General features: G+C 48.6%; 1 protein-coding gene across 1 annotated transcript in view; it reads right to left on the bottom strand.

Moving 5' to 3' along the window:
* Window positions 1–20,552, bottom strand: part of LOC144373456 (leucine-rich repeats and immunoglobulin-like domains protein 1) — a 56,314-nt gene that overhangs the window by 13,434 nt on the left and 22,328 nt on the right. The window contains 7 exon segments of the mRNA XM_078036525.1: window positions 7,549–7,617; window positions 7,620–7,711; window positions 12,202–12,273; window positions 13,018–13,089; window positions 14,782–14,862; window positions 15,299–15,442; window positions 17,970–18,113. Coding sequence (XP_077892651.1) covers window positions 7,549–7,617; window positions 7,620–7,711; window positions 12,202–12,273; window positions 13,018–13,089; window positions 14,782–14,862; window positions 15,299–15,442; window positions 17,970–18,113 — 674 coding nt within the window.

Here is a 20,552-nt window from a genome sequence, read left to right as displayed (position 1 = left end):
CCGTGGGTCGCTGGTTCTCCTACCTTGCAGGAACTGGGGGTGGGGCCGGCTCTGGCCCGCAACCAGCTGCTGGGCCTGCTCTGCCAGTGGTCACAGTCCCGCCTACCTTGCAGGCACTGGGGGAAGGGACTGTCCTGCCCCTCAGCAGGCCGCTAAGCCTGATCTGCTGGTGGTCACAGTCACACCTACCTTGCAGGCACTGGGGGAGGGGACGGGCCTGCCCCACAGAAGGCCGCTGGTGGGTCACAAGACCCGGTTCCCTGCAGGCACGTGTGTCAGCTCTGTCTCTCTGCAGATTGCTGGGCCTGACCTGCCCGTGGGTCGCCGGTTCTCCTACTTTGCAGGCACTGGAGTTGGGGCCGGCTCCAGCCCGCAACCAGCCGCTGGGCCTGCTCTGCCGGTGGTCACAGTTCCGCCTACTTTGCAGGCACTGGGGGAGGGGTCTGTCCTGCCCCTCAGCAGGCCGCTAGGCCTGATCTGCTGGTGGTCACAGTCCCACCTACCTTGCAGGCACTGGGGGAGGGGATGGGCCTGCCCCACAGAAGGCTGCTGGTGGGTCGCAGGACCCCGTTCCCTGCAGGCGCGTGTGTCAGCTCTGTCTCTCCGCAGATTGCTGGGCCTGACCTGCCCGTGGGTCGCTGGTCCTCCTACCTTGCAGGCACTGGGGGTGGGGCCGGCTCCGGCCCACAACCAGCCGCTGGGCCTGCTCTGCAGGTGGTCACAGTTCCGCCTACCTTGCAGGCACTGGGGGAGGGGACGGGCCTGCCCCACAGAAGGCCGCTGGTGGGTCGCAGGACCCGGTTCCCTGCAGGCGTGTGTGTCAGCTCTGTCTCTCCGCAGATTGCTGGGCCTGACCTGCCCGTGGGTCGCCGGTTCTCCTACCTTGCAGGCACTCAACAATACTTGAAAAACTAAAACTATGTCTAAGAGAATTAAAGCATGAGAACACTTTCTTACCTGAGAGAAATGATCAATGAACAGAAACTATAAAAATGAACCACATACAAACCATGGCATTTACAAGTATAGTAACTGAAATTAAAAATCCATCATTAGGGCAGATACAGCTCATTGGTAGAGTGCTTGGCTTGCATGCACAAGGCCCTGGGTTCAATCCTCAGAACCAAATCAAAACAAAACAAAATCCACCCTAGGGCTAGGGCTGTATCTCTCTGGTAGAGCCCTTGCCTAGGATGGGTGAGGCCCTGGATTCAATCTCCAGGACTACATAAATAAAAAACCTAAGTAAAATAAAGGTATTGTGTCCATCTACAACTAAAAATATTTTAAAAATCCATCCTAGAGGGCTCAGTAGCAGAACTGAGTTTGCAGATGAGTCAGTGAACTTGAGACAGGTGAGCGAAGATATCCAGTCTGAGAATCAAAGAGAATGAGGAAAATACACAGAACTTCAGAGATCTGTGCAAGAGCATCCAGTATGACAACACACAGATCATGCAAGTCCAAGCACAAGACACAAGGAGGAGGGAGAGTATGTTTGAAGCCCTGATGCACCCAAACTTATAAACTGGACGAAAAACAGCACCCACATATCTGAAAAGTTTAATTAACTCTAAGCAAAATTCATTCAAAAGGCCTAGGTTCATCATATTCAAGTGTTAAAGGCCAAAAACAAAGCATTTTCAAAACAGCACAAGAAAAACAACTTATCACATACAGGGGATCCTTGAAAATATTTGTAGCTGATTTCTTATCGAAAATCAGGAAGGTCAAGAGGGAGAAATATTCAAAGTAGTTAAAAAGTCTGGAAATCTCAGGTGCAGCAAAATTATCTTTCAAAAATAAAGATGAAATTAAAACATTCCCAGATTTTAAAAAATATCCAAACTGAGAGAATTTACTGCTACCAGACCCAACCTACAAGAATTACCTGTGGTGGTGCATGCCTGTAATCTCAGTGGCTCAGGAGGCTGAGGCAGGAGGATCATGAGTTCAAAGCCAGCCTCAGCAAAAGTAAGGCCCTAAGCAACTCAGTGAGACCCTGTCTCTAAATAAAATACAAGTTAGGGCTGGGGATGTGGCTCAGTGGTTGAGTGCCCCTGAGTTCAATCCCTGGCACCCCCTCCTCCAACAAAACAAAACAGTAAACAAATTAAACACTCTGATCAAAAGGCAAGCAGAACCATAATGGATTAAAAAACTATGACCCAGTATACACTACCTACAAGAGGCAGTTTAGATCTCAAGACAATTAAACAGTCACCCAATATGAGACAAAATATTTTATCATGCAAATGGGTCAATCCATCAGGAAGACATAAAAATTATAAATATATGCACCTAACAGAGCTTTACAAAATGTAGAGTACAACCTGTCAGAACCGAAGAGAAGAACAGACAATGTAACAATAATACTCTTATTTCCAATGAAAAGCTAGGCAGAAAAACTAGGCAGATGGACAAGGAGAAAGAAGACTTGAACAACAGTATAAACCAACTATTCTAATATACACCCGTGGAACTCTCCACCGAACCATAGCAGAATACTCTTTTGAAATGTACACGGAAAAATCTCTAAGATAAGTCAATATTTTAGGTCAAAATATAGGTCCAATAAGTTTAAAAAGATGGAAATCACACAAAGTATCTTTTTTGATGACAATGGAACGACTTTTAAATCCACAGTGAAGAGAGTATTTGGAAAGCAACTTGTTGAAATTAAGCAGTGCACTTCCGCACAGCAGAGAAGAAGTCACAGGGATGCTGGAAGATGCTCTGAGTTAAATGAAAACAATGTGTTTAGTTTTCAAGTCTCAGAAGCTGCGACTAAAATGGTGCTTGTGGACTTATTGCTGAAAATGCCTGTATTAAAGAAGTTTAGGACTAATAATCCAGTTGTTTAACCCAGAAAAAGAAGAATAACTACAACACCACAAGCAGGAAAAAGAAATTAATCACGATTTGAGCAGAAATCAAAGAAGGAGGACAGGAAAATGAGAAAATCACTACAAAGCAAAAATTGGTTCTTTGAAAATATCAACAAAATTTAAAAACTTTTAGCTCGACTAGTAGGCAGGAAGGATAAACAAAAGGCACAAAAAAGGGCACCCTACTACTGTCCTTCTTCCAGCCAAAGGAAAATAGGGAACACACTAAAAACTGTACCCAGCTAACCAGATCACCTGTCTGAAATGACAAACTTCTAAAACTGACTCAAGAAAAAGCAAATTCTGGCTCAACACTAAGGAGACACTTTAGAATTTAAAAATTTTTAAATGTAGAATTAAGAAATTCCTATAAAGAAAAGCTCAGACTCAAGTGAATTCTACCAAACATTTAGAGAGAGAACCAATCCAAAACTTCCAAAGCATTTTTTTTCCTCTTTCTTTTTTTGGACAAGTAGATGTAAAGAGAATATCTTCCAACTAATTTTATACAACTATTACTCTAACAACAAACACCTAAGAAAAACATCACACACACACACACACACACACACACACACACACACATCCCAACAACAACCTAGAAAACAACGTCTTTTATAAGTATAGATGCAAAAACTTCAGCAAAAATCCCAGCAAACTGAAATGTACAGCACCTAAAAAGAACCACATACTCTAATCAAGTTAGGTTGATCCCAGGAAAGCAAGGTTTACCATTCAAAAATCAATGTACTAGACCATTATCAATAAAACAAAGGGGGGGGACCCTATGCAATCATCTCAGAAACACACACACATAGATTTACACACAAGACAGAATCCAATAGATTTTCATAATAAAAAATTAGGGTTAAGAAAGGAACTTATTCAACCTCATAAAGGTCATCTTTGAAAAATCCACAGTTAATATCACACTTAGCTGGGCTCAGTGGCGTGCACCTGTAACCCCAGCAGCTTGGGAGGCTGAGGCAGGATTAAAGCCAGCCTCAGCAATGGCAAGGCACTAAGCAAATCAATGAGATTCTGTCTCTAAATAAAATACAAAATAGGGCTGGGGATGTGGCTCAGTGGTTAAGCACACCTGGGTTCAATCCCTGGTACCTGCCCCCCACAAAAAAATCATTGTAAATGGAATTCTTTTCTTGTTTGTTTATTTAGTGCCTTGCAATTGCTGAAGTTGGCTTTGAACTTGCAATACTCCTAACTAAGCCTCCCAAGCTTCCGGAATTATAGGCATGCACCACTGCAACTGGCCCTAAAAATATTTCTAAAAAATTTTTTGCACAACTGTCTAGAAACTGAAAAACCACCACCACAATTCACAGACTAGGAAATTTTATTTACAAATCATAGACCGGATAAGGTCTAATATTCTGAATATTCTAATATTCAGAACTGACAACTCATAACAAATATAGAATTCTGAATGTGCTAATATTCAGAATTGATAACTCATAACAAAATAGAGAAATGAATAAATGACTCGAGTAACTATTTTTCCAAAGAAGCTATGCACGATCCAATGAGCATCTAGAAAAATTATTCAACATCATAAGTCATTGTGGAAATGTTAAGACTACCATGAAATTCTACTCTGTTCCCACTAGCAAAATCTAAAATAAAAAAGATAGCAAGTGTCTGAAAGCACGAGGAAAAACCAGAATCCCATACATTGCCAGCAGGTGTGTAAAATCCTGAAGCCACTTTGAAAAAACAGTTTGACAGTTCTTTGGTCACACCTAGAGCTGCCACAGGACCCAAAGATTCCATTCCCAGGTGCAATCCCAAGAGAATTCACATAACTAGTGCATGAATGTTCACACCAACATTAATCATAAAACCCCCAAAGTAAGCACCATCAAATATCCGCCATCTGATGCATGGATGAAACAAAACCTATATCCATACAGCAGGATGTCACTGAGTCACAGAAAAGGAACTGATGCTTTAAAACTATGCTCAGGGGTTGGGGCTGGGGCTGGGGCTCAGTGGTAGAGTGCTCACCTAGCATGTGTGAGGCACTGGGTTTGATCCTCAGCACCACATTAAAAATAAACAAATAAAATAAAGGTGTTGTGCCCAATTATACTTGAAAAAAATATTAAAAATAAAACAAAACTATTCTCAGGCCCCAGATTCAATCCCCCCACTGGGGGAGAAGACCCAGCAAAGTGAGAAAAGGAGAGTTCCTCAGGCCACATGCTGTCCACCAGCACTCATGTTAACTGTCCAGAGCAGGCAGGTCACACACACCCATGGACTAGTGACCGCCATGGCTGGTGGCCAGGAGAAGAGGGAATGCCTGCTAAGGCATGGGGTTGTGGTTTCTTTTAGAAGTGATGAAAATGTTATAAATCAGTGATGACACAAATTTCGAAGACTCTAAATCCAAAGTTCATGTTTTAAAGAGACACATTTTTATGACATGTAAAAATTATATTTGTAACACACACACACACACACACACACACACAGAGCTTTACTGAGCAACAATTCACATACACTTAAGCTCACCCATTTCAAGTTCAAAACTGAATGGTCTGTGGTGCATTCAGGAGTAGGTGTCATCATGACAACAGTCAATTTTAAGATATCTTTGTCACCTCATGGAGAAGCACTTTGTAGCTACTCCCCTTCTCTCTCCATCTCTCCCCAGGCTGGAGCACCTCCTAGGGCACTTCCTACCTCTACAGATCTCCCTGTCCTGGGACTTCCCTGTGACTGGGTCATGGAATCTGCGGTTCTTTGTCAGTGACCACTTTCCCTTAGCTTATCATTTTCAAAGTTCATCCAGGCTGTGGGAGGGATGGGACAGGTGGCATTTTATGGCCTGATAATCCTGCAATGTCTGGCTATGCCACCTTCCTCTATTCATCCATCAACTGGTGGGCACTTGGGTGCCCATTTTTTGGCTATTATAAATAGTGCTGCTGTGAACACACATGTGGAAATGTTTCCGTGAAATGTGAATTTGTCCCAGGAGAGGAACTGATCGTAACTGTTAAAATGAGGAACTTCTAAGGCTGCCTTCCAAAGGAACTGCCCATCTTGTACTGTCCCCCAGCAGTGGTGGGACGGGGATTTCAGGTGTGTCCCCTTGTTTGCCAGTGCTGGCTCCTACCTGGCTCTACCTGCCATCTTAGAGGGTGTGAGCTGGTCATGCTTTCTATTTTTTGTTTTTGTTTTTTTAAAGGCATGGGAGAGCGTACAGAGGTGGAAACTTTGATCTCCTGACAAGTGTTTTCATGATTCCCATTAACACCAGATGGTTGGGGTTTTTTTGAAGTGGGGGTGGGGGGAAGCCTGAACTGAATCGAAGGGGTGGGCCTGAGAGAGGTGAAATCAACCACTCTAATCCAGAGTCTGCCAGTGCCTGAGGTAAGAGGCTGCTGCAGAAATCCTCCCTGGAAGTCCTCCCTGGATGGTCGGAGGGAAAGGCTGCCCTGTGTCAGGAGCAGGAGGAAGTGGCAGACAGTCTTGTTCCAGGGCGCTGTGGAACGAGATTAATGGTCTAGGGCTCCCTGAGCAATGGGTGATGAACCACGGATGGCACAGCCATTCCGTGCCTAGGGAACCGGAACTGGGCACAGCCTGGGACCCGTCCCCCCCCCAGGAGACCCCTAAGAAGGACCAGCACAGTCTGGAGCTCTGCTACCGTGTTCTCCATGCTTACTTCTCCCTGGTCTGAACCAGGCAGGAGGGTGGCCAGGAGGCCACACTAAGCAGGGGTTGGTCTCAGTGGGGTGAAGGGTGAACTCATGGACAGAGGACATTCCTCTTTTATTCCCAGCAGGGAAATGGCTACTGTCAGAGCTAAAAGTAGGTCACAGACATGGCCCAGCAGAAACCCTGTACTGCTAGGTGGGTTTCCGGTTAGGACTCTCCCAGCCAGGATCTGGCAGCAGGAGAGATGTGCAACTGCCCTGCAGGGCCTGATGGGCGTGGAATCCTGTCCTCTCTCCTGCTCCAGGCAAATGCCAGGAACAACTCAAAATCCATCTCAATCTTTGCCCTCGTGTGTGTGGCCGAGAGGCTGTGTCATTCCTGTCTGGGCTAGCCCGTGTGTGTGTGTGTGTGTGTGTGTGTGTGTGTGCAGCTGTTCAGCATTTTCTGTACTCTTTGCAACCACACTTGGATCCTGAGCACTCCTGGTCAAAAAAAGATGACATTCTAACAACCAGTAGGAAGGAGCCATCTCTAGCTACCCCTGTATATTTCAGGGGTTTGGCGAAACCGCCAGAGTGCAGGTGAACATGGAGGGACTGCTTTTACTAGAGCGAATGTTCTCCCCAGACCTATCCTTCCTGCGGTGAACCATCATATGGTGCATCAATTCCCAGCGACACCAGGGCACCAGATGTCTCCTGAAACACCAGAAATATCTTCCTGTGACTGATTATTCTGAGTGTCAGTGAGCCCTGCATGCTGCCCTCTAATTAAAAGCACATCCTCCAAGCGTCACAGGAAGCACCTTGTGGTAAATGCCATGTGTGGTTTCAGCGGGAGGTAAACTGCATCCAGGGGCCAATCTGCAGCTGTGGGCTGAGGTTTCCTGAGATCACAGCAATGACTACCACAAGCAGGAGGCCCACCTGGCTTCTTTTCCCTTCATGGAAAAAAAAAATCTTCCACGAGGTCTTACCACACACAAATCTTTTTGGTGGTACTGAGAAAATGCTCTGGCCCTTCAGTGACTCTAGTTGGGCACAATGGCTGTCACAAAGGCCTGCAGTGTTGTGCTTTCAAGCCATGGAGGCAGCCACTTGAGCTGGCACTCACACAGGAAGCTGTCACTGCTGATGTGGCTGAAAGAAAGAAAAAGACACTGAGTGTGAGACTGAGTGGGAACAGTGCAGCTTTAACAGCTGAGAACATTTATTGCCACCCACAGCGTGTGACACCAACACCCGCGAGCTGACTGGGAGATGTCTTCCCCACAGTTTGTTCCTCTCTGCTGGAGGAACAGCGCCTAGAACCTACCTGGAGATTCGCTCCAAGTGCAGCTTCTGACGGGAGTCCGTCAGGGTGGAGCCTAACTCTGCCCTTCTACCGAGCTCCAGGGGGGAGCTGAGACCCCTGGTCCAGAGGCTGCACTTGGCCCTTGTTCTCATACTCTGATTCTGTTACCTTGGGGACACCTTCTCACCTTTTCCTGACCTTGGATACACCTTACAGTGGCAAGGACACTTTCCTGATGAATTCCAAACTCAGTCCCCAGCCCTGGGACTTTGATCTCAACTCTGCAACAAGTTCTAATACATCTTCTTTTTTCTTTTATGGCTGCTACTTTTTGACTGGCCAAGCTGGGTTCAGGGATTGAACCCAGAGTCACTTAACCACCAAGCACATCCCCAGCTCTTTTTAATTTTTTTATTTAAAGACAGGGTCTCGCTGAGTTGCTCAGTGCCTCACTAAGTTGCTGAGGCTGGCTTTGAACTCGTGATCCTCCTTCCTCAGCCTCCTGAGCCGATGGGATTGCAGGCAAGCACCACAATACCTGACAAAGCTGCATGTTTTCTTACTTCTGAATGTCAGCCTCCCAGCCACATGTCCCGCCTGCCTGCCCCTCTCTCTACAAGAGCATCACTCAGGAGGTTGGGAGAATGCAGCCCTACTCCATAAATAGTGCTCATTAGTTAACTGCCTCTGCCTAGGGAGCAGGAGAATGTTCAACTTGGGTTTTGTGAGCCTCCAAACAAAACAGAGAATATTTTCTTTTTCATTTCTCAGCAACTGAGGATAAACTTTTCAAACAGAAATCAGAATGGCCATCGGAGCGGACATTCCTTCCTGAGGAGTCACACACCAAGATAAGTCACCCAGAGAGTCTAGGTGCCCTGGTCCTGGGAGAGCCCAGGCTTGAGCTGAAGAGCAGTGGCCAACCTATGAGAAGGGCAGACACAAAGACAGGTGGCTTCCCTGTCATGTCCTTGACACTCAGTGACAGAAATGGGCACAGTAAGCCTAGGAAATCCACACACGTGGTTCTGGCCAATAGTCCAGACTGTTTTTCCAGCTGCTGCATCCCTCAGATGAAAAAAGCAACCATGGGGACTGGCTTTCTGTTCTCTTTCACTCTGAATGTGGTTTTGTTTGTTTGTTAGTTGGTTACTGGGGATTGAACTCAGGGACTCTGGACCACTGAGCAACATCCCCAAGCCCTAGTTTGTATTTTATTTACAGACAGGGTCTCACTGAGTTGCTTAGGGCCTCACTAAGTTGATGAGGCTGGCTTTGAACTCACAATCCTTCTGTCTCAGCCTCCCAAGGACTTCCAATGAGCAAAGAAAGTGTCAAACTAGCAATCAGCAAGGAAGAGTGAACAACCCGTTTCCTCATCATTCCCAGAGGTAAGGTCAGAAGGTACTTCTCTGAAAACTGAAATGATTTATCTTAAAGCCATTATAATAGGGAGGCCAGGCCCAGGGCAGACCATAGAGTAGGCCTGCAGCTTTGGATTGTATTTATCAGGCAGCTGACTTTCTGCATCCTGCTAAGGAGTTACTCTAGGGGTGGGAGGGCAGCTGATGAACAGAAATGGCCCGCCTCACTCCTGTGCAGGGAGGAAAGTGTCCCAGGCACAGCTCCTGTGATTGGCTCGCTGCACCAGGACCTCACCTTCCTGGTGAAGAGCAAGCGGGAACTCCCACTATCAGAATCTCCTCAGGCTCAACCTCCAGGGGCACTTCTACAGTTCTCAAAGGCACTGCGTTGGAAAGCCTGCAGGCAGAGCCTGGGCCAGGGCCCAGGACAGCCTGGCCACACCACCCCATAAGTTAGAGACAAAGGCCAGGCTGAGTAGAAAAAGGGGACTGTGAGCTGCCCAGCCTCCACTGACTTCTGCCCATCTTCAGCACTCGGGCAAAGCTCAACCTCCGCAGCTGCCAACAGACACAACCACCTCTCCTGCTCCCTTTTCCAGCCACCCCAATACTTCACTGGCTAAAAGGGTGCATTTTCATGACTCCAACTAGAAGTGTGTTTCTAATCATTCCTTGTGGAAATTTACCCAGAGGTCCACAAAATGCACACCACAACCTGTCTTGTGCCATTGGGAAAAAAATGGGAATTAACTCTCTGGGCCCTCCATGCAGGGTCCATGCAGCGACTGATGGGAACCCAGGTGGGGACCAAGGCTCAGTGCCAGAGCCAGACAGAGTGGAGTTTTGTTGTTGTTTTTATTTTTCTTTGTGAGGTGGGGTGGGGATGGGTTGCTCAAACTTCCAAAGGGTTTAGTTCTCCCCACTAGACAACAGTCTCCTAAGAACCTAAAAAAGAATCTTTCTCCTTTCTCCCTTCTTTCTCTCCAGATACCCTTTTCCCATTTAATCAGTTATTTCGGACTCCTGACTCATTTGGAAGTTTCACAGAGAGAAAAGTTGTTACGAACTGCACAGATCATACTCACCCATCCCAGGAGATCTGGACTATTTTTTCTGGCATTGAGGATTAAACTCAGGGGCACTTAACCACTGAGCCGCATCCCCAGCCCTTTTTATTTTTTATTTAGACCAGGATCTCGCTGAGTTGCTTATGGCCTCACTAAGTTGCTGAGGCTGGCTTTGAACTCACGATCCTCCTGCCTCAGCCTTCTGAGCCCAGGAATCTTTTATAAACCAACATTCCCCTCTACTTGCTTTTTCAGTATCCAGCCCTACATCCAGTGCAGAATCATTTGTCAAGAAGAGGAATTGGGAAAATCTGTTCCTCAGAATCTCTCTCACTCACATGGACAAGAGAAGAGTAGCCATGGTTGAAAGTAGGGAAGAAGCCCAGAAGGCTCTCTCCCTGTGTGGCTCTCCACAAAGCCACATGGCCCCAGTGAGCCTGCCGTGAGCTCCCATTTGGAGGTTCTTGATCCTTCTTGGCAAGAGCACCCTTAAGTTCCCAGCACAAGCTCTTCATGGGACAAGTGCTCGAGTACCCCCTCTTCTCAGAGGAATGCTGCCTGCCCTCTTGGGCTCTTTGCCACGGGGATTGGGCCTTTTCCCCATTCCTACCCTCCCTGCCCCAATCAAGGGTCCACCTGGAGTGGCCTCAGGAATGGGATTAGGTCAGGGCACAAAGATGACCACCCTCTGGTATCTGACATCTCGTAGGCATGTCTCAGAATACTCACTCAGTGAGACCTGCAGGGGACTGACATTACAGATGGAACTTACTGGCCACAGAATCAGTGGCATGTGGCAATGGGAAAGGAGTCAAGGCCATCGCTCTGCCTGGGCCATGATAGTGGGGAGCTCCTCTAGCCCCAGTCAGTCACTTGGCACCCCACCTCTGAGCATCCATCAGTGCCCCTGCTGCTCGAACCCACCGGGCTCCTTCAATAAGCCCTTCTCCATGCGGGCTTTTCCCTTTAAGAAAACCCAAGTGAAGAGAATGTGTCCCTGGGGTAACTAAAGGGGTGATTACCCTCTTTTTAGAAAAGAATATACTTGACATTATATAAAACAGCTGTTAGCACCACAGCCTGCAGGCTGCTGCTGCTGTGCAGTACAAATTCAATGGCACATAGCCTCACCTGTTCCCTTATGTACTATTTATGGCTGCTTTATGCTTTAACAACCTTGCCAAGGAGTTTCTACACAGACCCTGTGGCCCAGGGTCCAAAATATTCATGACATCACCCTTCAAAAAAAAAGATTGTCGCTGGGTGTGTGGTGCACACCTGGGATACCAGCAACTCTGGAGGCTGAGTCAGGAGGATCTCAAGTTTGAGGCCAGAACTTGTTTTGTCTGCTTGGGGCGGGGGTTGCCCTAACTTCTGAAAAGGTTCAGTTCTTCCTTAGTAATACCCTGTCTCAAAAAGGGCTGGTGATGTGGCTCAGTGGTGTTGCACCCCTGAGTTCCATTCTCAGTACCGCCCCGCCAAAGGAAAAAAATAAAAGGTATTTTCTTCCTATTGATCCCAAGTAAGCACCACTTCTTTTTTGGGGACTGGGGGTAACTGGGGATTGAAATTGAACCCAGAGCACTTAAGCACTGAGCCACATCACCAGCTCTTTTAATTTTTTATTTAGAGACAGGGTCTCACTGAGTTGCTTAGAGCCTCAATAAGTTGCTGAGGCTGGCTTTGAACTTGCAATTCTCCTGCCTCAGCCTCCTAAGCTGCTGGGATGATAGGCGTGCACCACCAAGCCAGCTTCCCCATAGTATTTTTTTAAACAGTTTAACTTGCATCTACCCATAAACGATCATAGCTATTAAAAATGTGAGCGTAAAGCAATTACGAGGATTTGTTACTTGGAAGTTCTTCCTCATATTCACAAGGGCCCCAGGAAACCTCGGTACTTACAGTTCCTTAAGATTCCTCATCGTGATAAAGGTGTCCAGCTGCACAGACCTGATGGCATTCTCTCCCAGGTCCCTGAAACACAACACAAGGACTTGTGCCAAGAAACCCCAGGTGCCCTTCCAGCCAACCCCGAGTCTGAGCCAGGAGACGCGGAGGTTTTCCGTGACAGCCTTGGTTTCAGGTGACCCAGAGGTGATAACTCCACAGGAGGTGGCTCTCACATGTGTTGACACAGCACGTGCGGTGACACGGGGACCCAACCTGTCTGAAGGGCAGCACAGAGGTGGGTGCAGGCCTGCTCAGCAAGTCAACTGCCACAGGCTCTCCCAGCAGAACCGAGGTTGAACTTGGTGCAGGGGTTGAACTTGGTGCAAAGAGGAAAAAGACTCAAGCCCACCCACTCGAAGGAGCTACCCCAGAAGGATGTGAAGGTCTCAGGGCTGGCTGGTCCCCTTACTCCCAGGGCCAGCCAGAGAAGCTCCCAGTGGGGTACGGTATGTGTCACTCTGCTGGCTGACCTAGTGGGGGTGGCGAGGAGACCAGGGCCCAGGGAGGAGCGGGGGCAGCAGTGACACAGGGCAGCGGAGGGAGGAAGGTATTGTCCGCACACCAGCTGCATTCATGGGAATCACACCAACTGGCCATGTGTTCTGTGACTGCTCTGGCACAGGCAAGATAAGCACCAGCATTGAAGCAGCTGCCGCATCTAAATGGCCTGTTTCTCAGTTTACAAAGATGCCATTCAATCCTAGCTGACTTTGCGGTGGCCACCCTTGGCAGGGCTGGGGGTCAAGCAAGGTCTGGCAAGATACTCACAGGTGCTCCAGGCCTTCCAGCCCCGAGAACACTCTCTTAGCCACGGAATTGATCTTGTTCCCAAACAGAGTCCTGCAGATTCCAAACATCTAGGAAGAGACAGGGTTGGGGAAAAGGGGGGAGAAAGAATGCACGGTCAGCCTGTCTAGTGAAAGGCAGGGGAAACTGACCTGCACTGAGATCCCAGGGCGGACACACACAGTCCTGCCCCTTCTGAGAGGAAACACTTTTCCCTCTATTAGAATTCAGGAGCAATGACAGGCTGAAGGTGCATGCACTTTAGGGCCTACAAAGGCCCCCTGCAGACTCCATCTCACTTCGGTCAGAACAGTGATCGTTAAGAATACAACTAACAATAAGTGTTGGTGAGGATGTGGGGAAAAGGCACACTCACACATTCCTGGTGGGACTGCAAATTGGTGCAACCACTCTGGAAAGCAGTCTGGAGATTCCTCAGAAAACTTGGAATGGAACCATCATTTGATCCAGGTATCTCACTCCTTGGTATATATCCAAAAGACTTAAAATCAGCATACTACAGTGACACGGTCACATCAATGTTTATAGCAGCCCCATTCACAATAGCTAAGCTATGGAACCAACCTAGGTGCCCTTCAACAGATGAATGGATAAAGAAAATACAGTATACATACACAATGGCATATTACTTAGCCTTAAAGAATGAAATTATGGCATTTGCAGGTAAAAGGATGGAACTAGAGACTATTGTGTTAAGTGAAATGAGTTCATCCCAAAAAAACAAAGGTCAAATATTCACTCTGATTTGTGAATGCTAGCCCAAAACAAGGGCGGCTGGGAAATAATAGAAATCCATTACATTAGAAAAAGGGAAATGAGGAAAAGGGAAAGGATGGGAATGGGAAAGACAGTGGAATGAATGGGACAGAACTTTCCTGTGTTCATATATGAACACATGACCAGGGAAACTCCACATCATGTCCAACCACAAGAATGGGAAGTTAGACGCCAAGATGATCTGACATATATATGATATATCAAAGTACACTCTACTGTCTTACATAACTAATACGAACAAATAAAATCCATTGGACACACACTTATCCCACCTGGCCCTCTGTCTCCAAGGGCCCCTGAAGGGGGTTGGGGGTGAGGCAGGCAATAGCATCACAAGAGACAGGCTGGGTAGTCTCTCAGTGAGGAAAAACAGAGAAGGTAATGAAAATACATGGGGGTGTGTGGCAGCCACCTGGGGTTCACGATACTGTTTTGTCTTGTCTGCTGTCATGTTGTGCGAAGGTTTATGCATTAGACGGGAAAGAGAAAAGCGGATCTTGGTGCGCAGCTCTAGGTTGACCACCTGTGCTTGGTGTTGAGTGACCACTTAAGGAGGGAACCATGCTGCTTGGATCCCCTCCTCTGCTGGGTTTTCTCCCAGCATCACTGGGAGCTCTGCGGCATGGCTGTGCTGGAAGATGTGGCCATCACACTGCATTGCCCCATCTGGATGGGCTGGCCCCAGTCTGTGGGACTCCCCTGGGCAGTGTGGAGCATGCCAGCACAGAGGAGCCATGTGGAGATCCTGCGAGGTGGCCTGGGGCTGCCTTTGGAGAGCTTGAGAGGCTGGTCTTGCTGGATCTACCTCTGAATGGGGAGGTGAGCTACTCCTGAGGTCCTTCCTAGCTCACCACTGGCCAGGCCTAAATGAAGGTATTTTCCCACTATGAGCAGCAGAGCCCTCTGTGACCACCCGGTGGACGTTTCCCTTCCTTGTTCCAGGTTTTGAGCTCAGATAGTCCCTCAAGCCCAGCCATTGATAGTTCTTCAATCTAGCTCTTCCTGGTGCTGCTGGAGTGTTCCTTTCCCCTAGGTGACCTGTCTCTAAATAAAATACAAAATAGGGCTGGGGACATGGCTCAGTGGTTGAGTGCCCCTGAGTTCCATCACTGGTATACAAAGAAAAAAAAATGATTGCAGGGACAGTGTGGCAGTGGCTGCCCACCTGGGGATGCTCACTTCAACAGCAGGACCCAGTGTCCTGACAGGCACAGTGTGCAGCTTCTGCTTGGTGACACCACACTATAGGGTTGTCATTCCCTCAGGCACCATCCCATGGGAAGGAGACATTCAACATCAGCTATGCACACATAACACATCAGCTTGGAGTCCAATTCCCACCCAAAGCCATTGGGAATGGAGTTCATAGAACTCTCAGAGAGGCCTTTGGGGCGCCGGCTCTGCCCTCTTCTGCTCTCTTGCCCAGGACGCTGTCGTTCTGTCACTCCCACAGTGAATGCCGTACAAGATGCACAGGTTCTTGAGTCCCTTGAAGGTGCCTTCAGTGATGTGGCTGATGGAGTTGTGGCTGAGGTGCAGGATGCTCAAACTGCCCAGCTTGGCCAGACTCTTCTCATCCAGCCACGTGAGGTTGTTGAAGGACAGGATCCTGGGGAGGTGGAAGGGCTGAAGTCATTATCAGGCCTCACGGAGTTGCTTACAACAGCCCATGGGATCTCCGTGGGCAGGAAGTATCTCACAGTGAATGTGCAGCTAGGTCATCCACCTGGTCTAACAACGGGAATGGCCATGCAGGTCCTCGTGTGGTTAAACTGTGAGGACGGCACAAGGTCACATAATACAAAACCTCCCTGCTGGTGTCTAGGCTGGTCCTGATTCAGACCTTTCTTGGCAGAGGCCCGACACCATAGGTCCCTTGTGGATCAGATGCTGCCACTCCACGCGCTGGACAGCAGAGGGCGCCATGCATCCCTGCCTGGGACAACCACTGCAGGGCCTCAGCCTCAGGCTGGAGGCTCTGGCCTGAGTGTCACCTACTCTCCCTGTGAGCAGGACAGGACACGCCCCAAATCACCCATTTAGCCTGCATGTGAGACTCCAACCCTCCTCCCAGACACCCTTACATTTCTGACACAACCCTGGCGCTGATCACTTGGCATATGGGTCACCTCTGGTTGAAAAATGGGAAGTTTGGGCTGGGTCAGGAAGAAGAAAAATAGTATCAGTGAAGATTAATGGGTTTTTAAAGGGGGCAGCAGGCAGCCTTCTTTCCCTGCTGGAGAAATAAGTCACGGTGTCTGTCAGTCACAGGACCTGGCAGGAGACCGAAATTATATCCTTACCTGCAATTAAGGAATTTAGCTTAGGGGAGGGGTGGGAAAGCAACCCTCAGCCTGGCTCTGAGGTGACCTGAGAACACGGCAAGCTTCTAGAACTGGTCAAGGCACGCATCAGTGACCCCCGGCCCCTCTAAAGGGCACAGCAGACAGCGGTCCACAGCCAGAAAGGGGAGCAGGGAACTCAAAGCCCCATCAAGGCTCTGAAGCACAGCTTCTCCAAGGAGGTCACACACCCTCTGCCGAGTCGCAGGATGGTGGCTGCTCACCCTAGGAACTAGACAGGTTCAGGACTGTGGGACTCAACACCTGCCCTGCTTCCCCAGGGCTTCTGGCCGAGGACAACAGAGAACCACGCGTCCCTGGAGTTCCCTCATGCGGTCTCTGCCTGAGCAAAGAGCTTGTCATCCAATACCACAAGAGAGACGAAGCAGCACCCTAAAGCACCAGGAGGGCGAATCTAACACCCTAAGTCCAAGGGCAGTGAGCAGGAGGGAGAGGCAGACTGCTGCATGGCACACACTCTGACCACTGACCCACAGAGACCAAAACGCCAGGTCACCAGAGGGATGCATATGAGCTCTTGATGCGAGGGACACACAACGGGAGGGACCGGGTAAGGACTCTGGCAGTGAGCGCAGCATGAAGTTCCGAGGCCCCCGTGAGTGTGCCTGGAACCCGTAACGCTTGCTCACATTAAGTAACAATTTGTATAGGCCAAGCCTACAACAAGTGGGAAAGGAGAAAACCCTCCCAAACTCTCCTGAAAAATAAAGAAACCCAACCAGACTAAACTAGAGCATTGTAAAACTGAAAATTTCCACCTAGCAAGGACCTGTTCCCCCAACACAAGCAGAGATCTAGAAACGGGTGCAGACACGGAAACATGGCCACATTCTCCAACCCTCGGCTACGCAGCTCCAGCTGTGCATGCAGGACAGAGAGGGGACCCAGGTTCCCTCTCCAGGGGTCACCACTGTGGCTGTCAGCTTGGGCAACAGTGACTTCAGGTGCTCTCAGGCCCAGCCTGGGTGTCTCGCCTGGGGATCTTCCAAAGGGATGCGGGGGGGGGGGGGGTCTGTGAGCCTCCATTCACATTCACCTTCTCCACCAGGCACGACAGGTAAAGAGAAGAGCCAGGTCCCCGGGGAAGCTGACCGAGATACAAGCGCTGAGGACACACAAATTTTTTTCACAGTCAGCGGTTCGCCATTGCTCTGTTCATGCTCCCAGTGTGGTTCAAACACACTGTTTCTCTCTCTCTCTCTCTCTCTCTCTGATACTGGGGCTTAAACTCAGGGGTGCTCTACCACTGAGCCACATTGCCAGCTTCTTCTTCTTTTTTTTTTTTTTTGAGATAGGTCCCACTAGTTTACCGAGGCTGGCCTCAAACTTGTGATTCTCTGACTTGGCCTCCCAGGTCACTGGCATTACAGGTGTGCCACACCATGGCCCAGAGGCCTAAGGTACCATCTCTCTCCAAGAAGCTACAGTGAGAAGGGTTCTTTAGGTTGCCCTTCCCAGACAGAGCCCTTGACTTCAGGATATTTTTCCATACCCAAGAAATCCCTGGGGACAGAGGCTCCTCATGGGGACCGACAGGTTACACCTCTATTAATCCAAAATTAGGATGTAGGAAGGGCCTGGAGCTCAAAGCCCTGACAGTCCTGCTTTGGGCCTGGCTGGCCTGGACATCTATCCTTCTTTCTGCCAGAACAAGGCCACTGGCAGGCCTGCCTCTGAGCTGCCTTTGCCCCCGAGGCCTTCACCCCTTTCTAGTCTACTGCTCTCTGGGCTCTGGAGGATCTACCTCCACACACCAAAGCCGAGAGCACTTACAACTCACACAACTTCTGACAGAAGTTCCACCCGCCTCGGTGGATGTGCAAGATGGAATTGTGGCTGAGGTGCAGCTGGTGCAGGGCCATGAGGCCAAAGAGGGAGCCGCTATTCACTTCCACCAGGCTGTTGTGCTCGAGGTGTCTGCAATGACAGCGCCAGGGTCAAGGGGTCCGACCTTTACCCAATACCCGGAGTGTGCCTGGTCAGCACTCCAATTAGACATGGCGGTCACACTGAGGATGTAAGAGCACAAGGGAAGCTTGGAGACCCCCTGCTGTGCACACACATGATGGAGAGAAGACGGGCAGACCCCAGTGGAGGGTCTGAAGGCCAAGACATACTCAGAAAGTTCGGAAGGGCAGGGGACGTTATCCATAAGTCAGTTTTAGCTGAGTCAAAGTGAACCAGACAGATGAGTGGGCAGAGGAGCTCTCAGCAAGGGCAAAGCCAGGAGAGGAACAGAGAGAGAAGGGGAAAAGGGAGGCAGCCCTTATCCTCATCCAACTGATAAAATCTACTGTGCCAGGAGACATGGCATTAGCTCTGGGATCCAATGACTGTATGATTTTTGTTTTTCTGGTACCAGGGATTGAACCCAGGAGTGCTTAACCACTGAGCCTCAGCCCCAGCCCTATTTATATTTTTTATTTAGAGACAGGGTCTCACTGAGTTGCTTAGGGCCTTGCTAAGTTGCTGAGGCTGGCTTTGAACTCATGATCCTCCTCCCTCAGCCTCCTGAGAAGCTGGGATTACAGGTGTGTGCCACTACTCCTGGCTCCATGACAACAAGATTTAAATCTTGATTTTGCCATTTTGATTGCTTAATGAGTCTGAACACCTGTGAAATGGAAATATCCAGAAGAATCCACCTCACGGCGCTATATGGAGAGGGAATACAGAATGTACATCGGGGTTGTGGGCAGTGTGAGGATCTGGCTCCCAACAAACTCATTAAGTATGTACAGTAGGTCCCTGACTTACAATATTCCAACTTGTGATGTTCACACTCTATGAAGGTATGGAGACTAACACACATTCTGCAGAAACTCCACTTGGAATTCCAAATCTAGATCTTTCCTACCTGGTACAATCCTTTCTCAATGCTGGGAGTGGCAGAGAGACGGCTCCCCGTCAGCTCTGTGGTCACCAGAGATAACAGCTGACACTCTACCATGTGTTGTGCTGTAAGCTAGGATGCCCTGGGGACTAGAAATTAAGTGTATTTTCAACTTATGACATCCTCAGCTCACAGTGGGCTTTTCGGGATATGACCCCATTGAATGAAGAGTATCCGTGTGCCATTCCCTCACGTCTCAGAATCCTCACCAATGACAACTCTGCCCAGACACCTGGTTTCTCTCATGGAAGTTACCGATGCACATTTTGCTCTTTTTTTCTTTTGGTACCAGGGATTGAAGTCAGGGATGCTTAACCACTGAGCCACACCCCCACCCTTTTTTATATTTGATTTAGAGACAGGGTCTCGCTGGACAGGACCTTTGTAAGTTGCTGAGGCTGACCTCAAACTTGCAATCCTCCTGCCTCAGCCTCCTGAGCCACTGGGATTACAGGCACACACCACCATCACCCGCCCTAATTTGTATAAATTCATTCCACATAAAAAAGAAATGGTAGAGCCTCACACTGTTTTCTTCTGAAAATTCTCTTCATCCTCAGACCATCATCAACTTAGAACTTCAGATTCTAAATGACAGGCTTGATGAAGGAAGAGTGTTCTGGAATATGCACCACAGAGCTCCAGCCCAGCTGAAGTGGCAAAGGAGGAGAAGCCACTGGCATCCTGGTCATGCAAAGCAGAGATGCTTCTACACAGTACACTGTGGGGCCTGGACCTAAGCTTCTGGGCTTGGTTTAAGTTATAAAGACAAGTAGTGAAGGAAAGAAGTGGGTAAAGATATTGGTGCAGGTGTGTCAACTTGGAAGTAACCAACCACAAACAGGAAAACCAATAGGAACTGCTGAGACCCAACTGTCTCCTGAGAGAAGAACAGGGATGGGGAGGGAGGTGGAGGGAGGGGATGGACAATGGGTGGGCAGCAGCTGCTTTGTTTACTATCTGATTCATTCACGCAGAGGCATCACCTCTGATGAAAAATAAACAAATTTAAATGTTGAACGACAGCAGATTGCGTTCCTCTGCCTTTTTTTTTAAATGTTGCCTTTGTTTCTGGCAGGCCTTGGCTCTGATATTGGACACATCTGGCCAAAGATAACGTTCTCTTGATAAAAGCTGCACATCTTAGGCTGGGGATGTGACTCAAGCGGTAGCGCACTCGCCTAGTGTGCGTGCGGCCCGGGTTCGATCCTCAGCACCACATACAAAGATGTTGTGTCCGCCGAGAACTAAGAAAAAATAAATAAATATTAAAATTCTCTCTCTCTTTCTGTCCCCCTCTCTCTCTCACTCTCTTAAAAAAAAAAGCTGCACATCTGCACCAAGTGCCTTGATGAGCTCACAAGACAAAAATAAATCTCCTGTGATGAACTATATATTTTGGGTCCACCTGCACATCAAGGAAGACTGTCAAACCCAAAATGGGGAGGGAAGGAGCTTCCTGT

The sequence above is a fragment of the Ictidomys tridecemlineatus genome, unplaced genomic scaffold (assembly GCF_052094955.1).
Source record: "Ictidomys tridecemlineatus isolate mIctTri1 unplaced genomic scaffold, mIctTri1.hap1 Scaffold_40, whole genome shotgun sequence".
In the NCBI taxonomy this organism is placed as follows: Eukaryota; Metazoa; Chordata; class Mammalia; order Rodentia; family Sciuridae; genus Ictidomys; species Ictidomys tridecemlineatus.
This window is presented reverse-complemented; position numbering and strand designations above follow the sequence as displayed.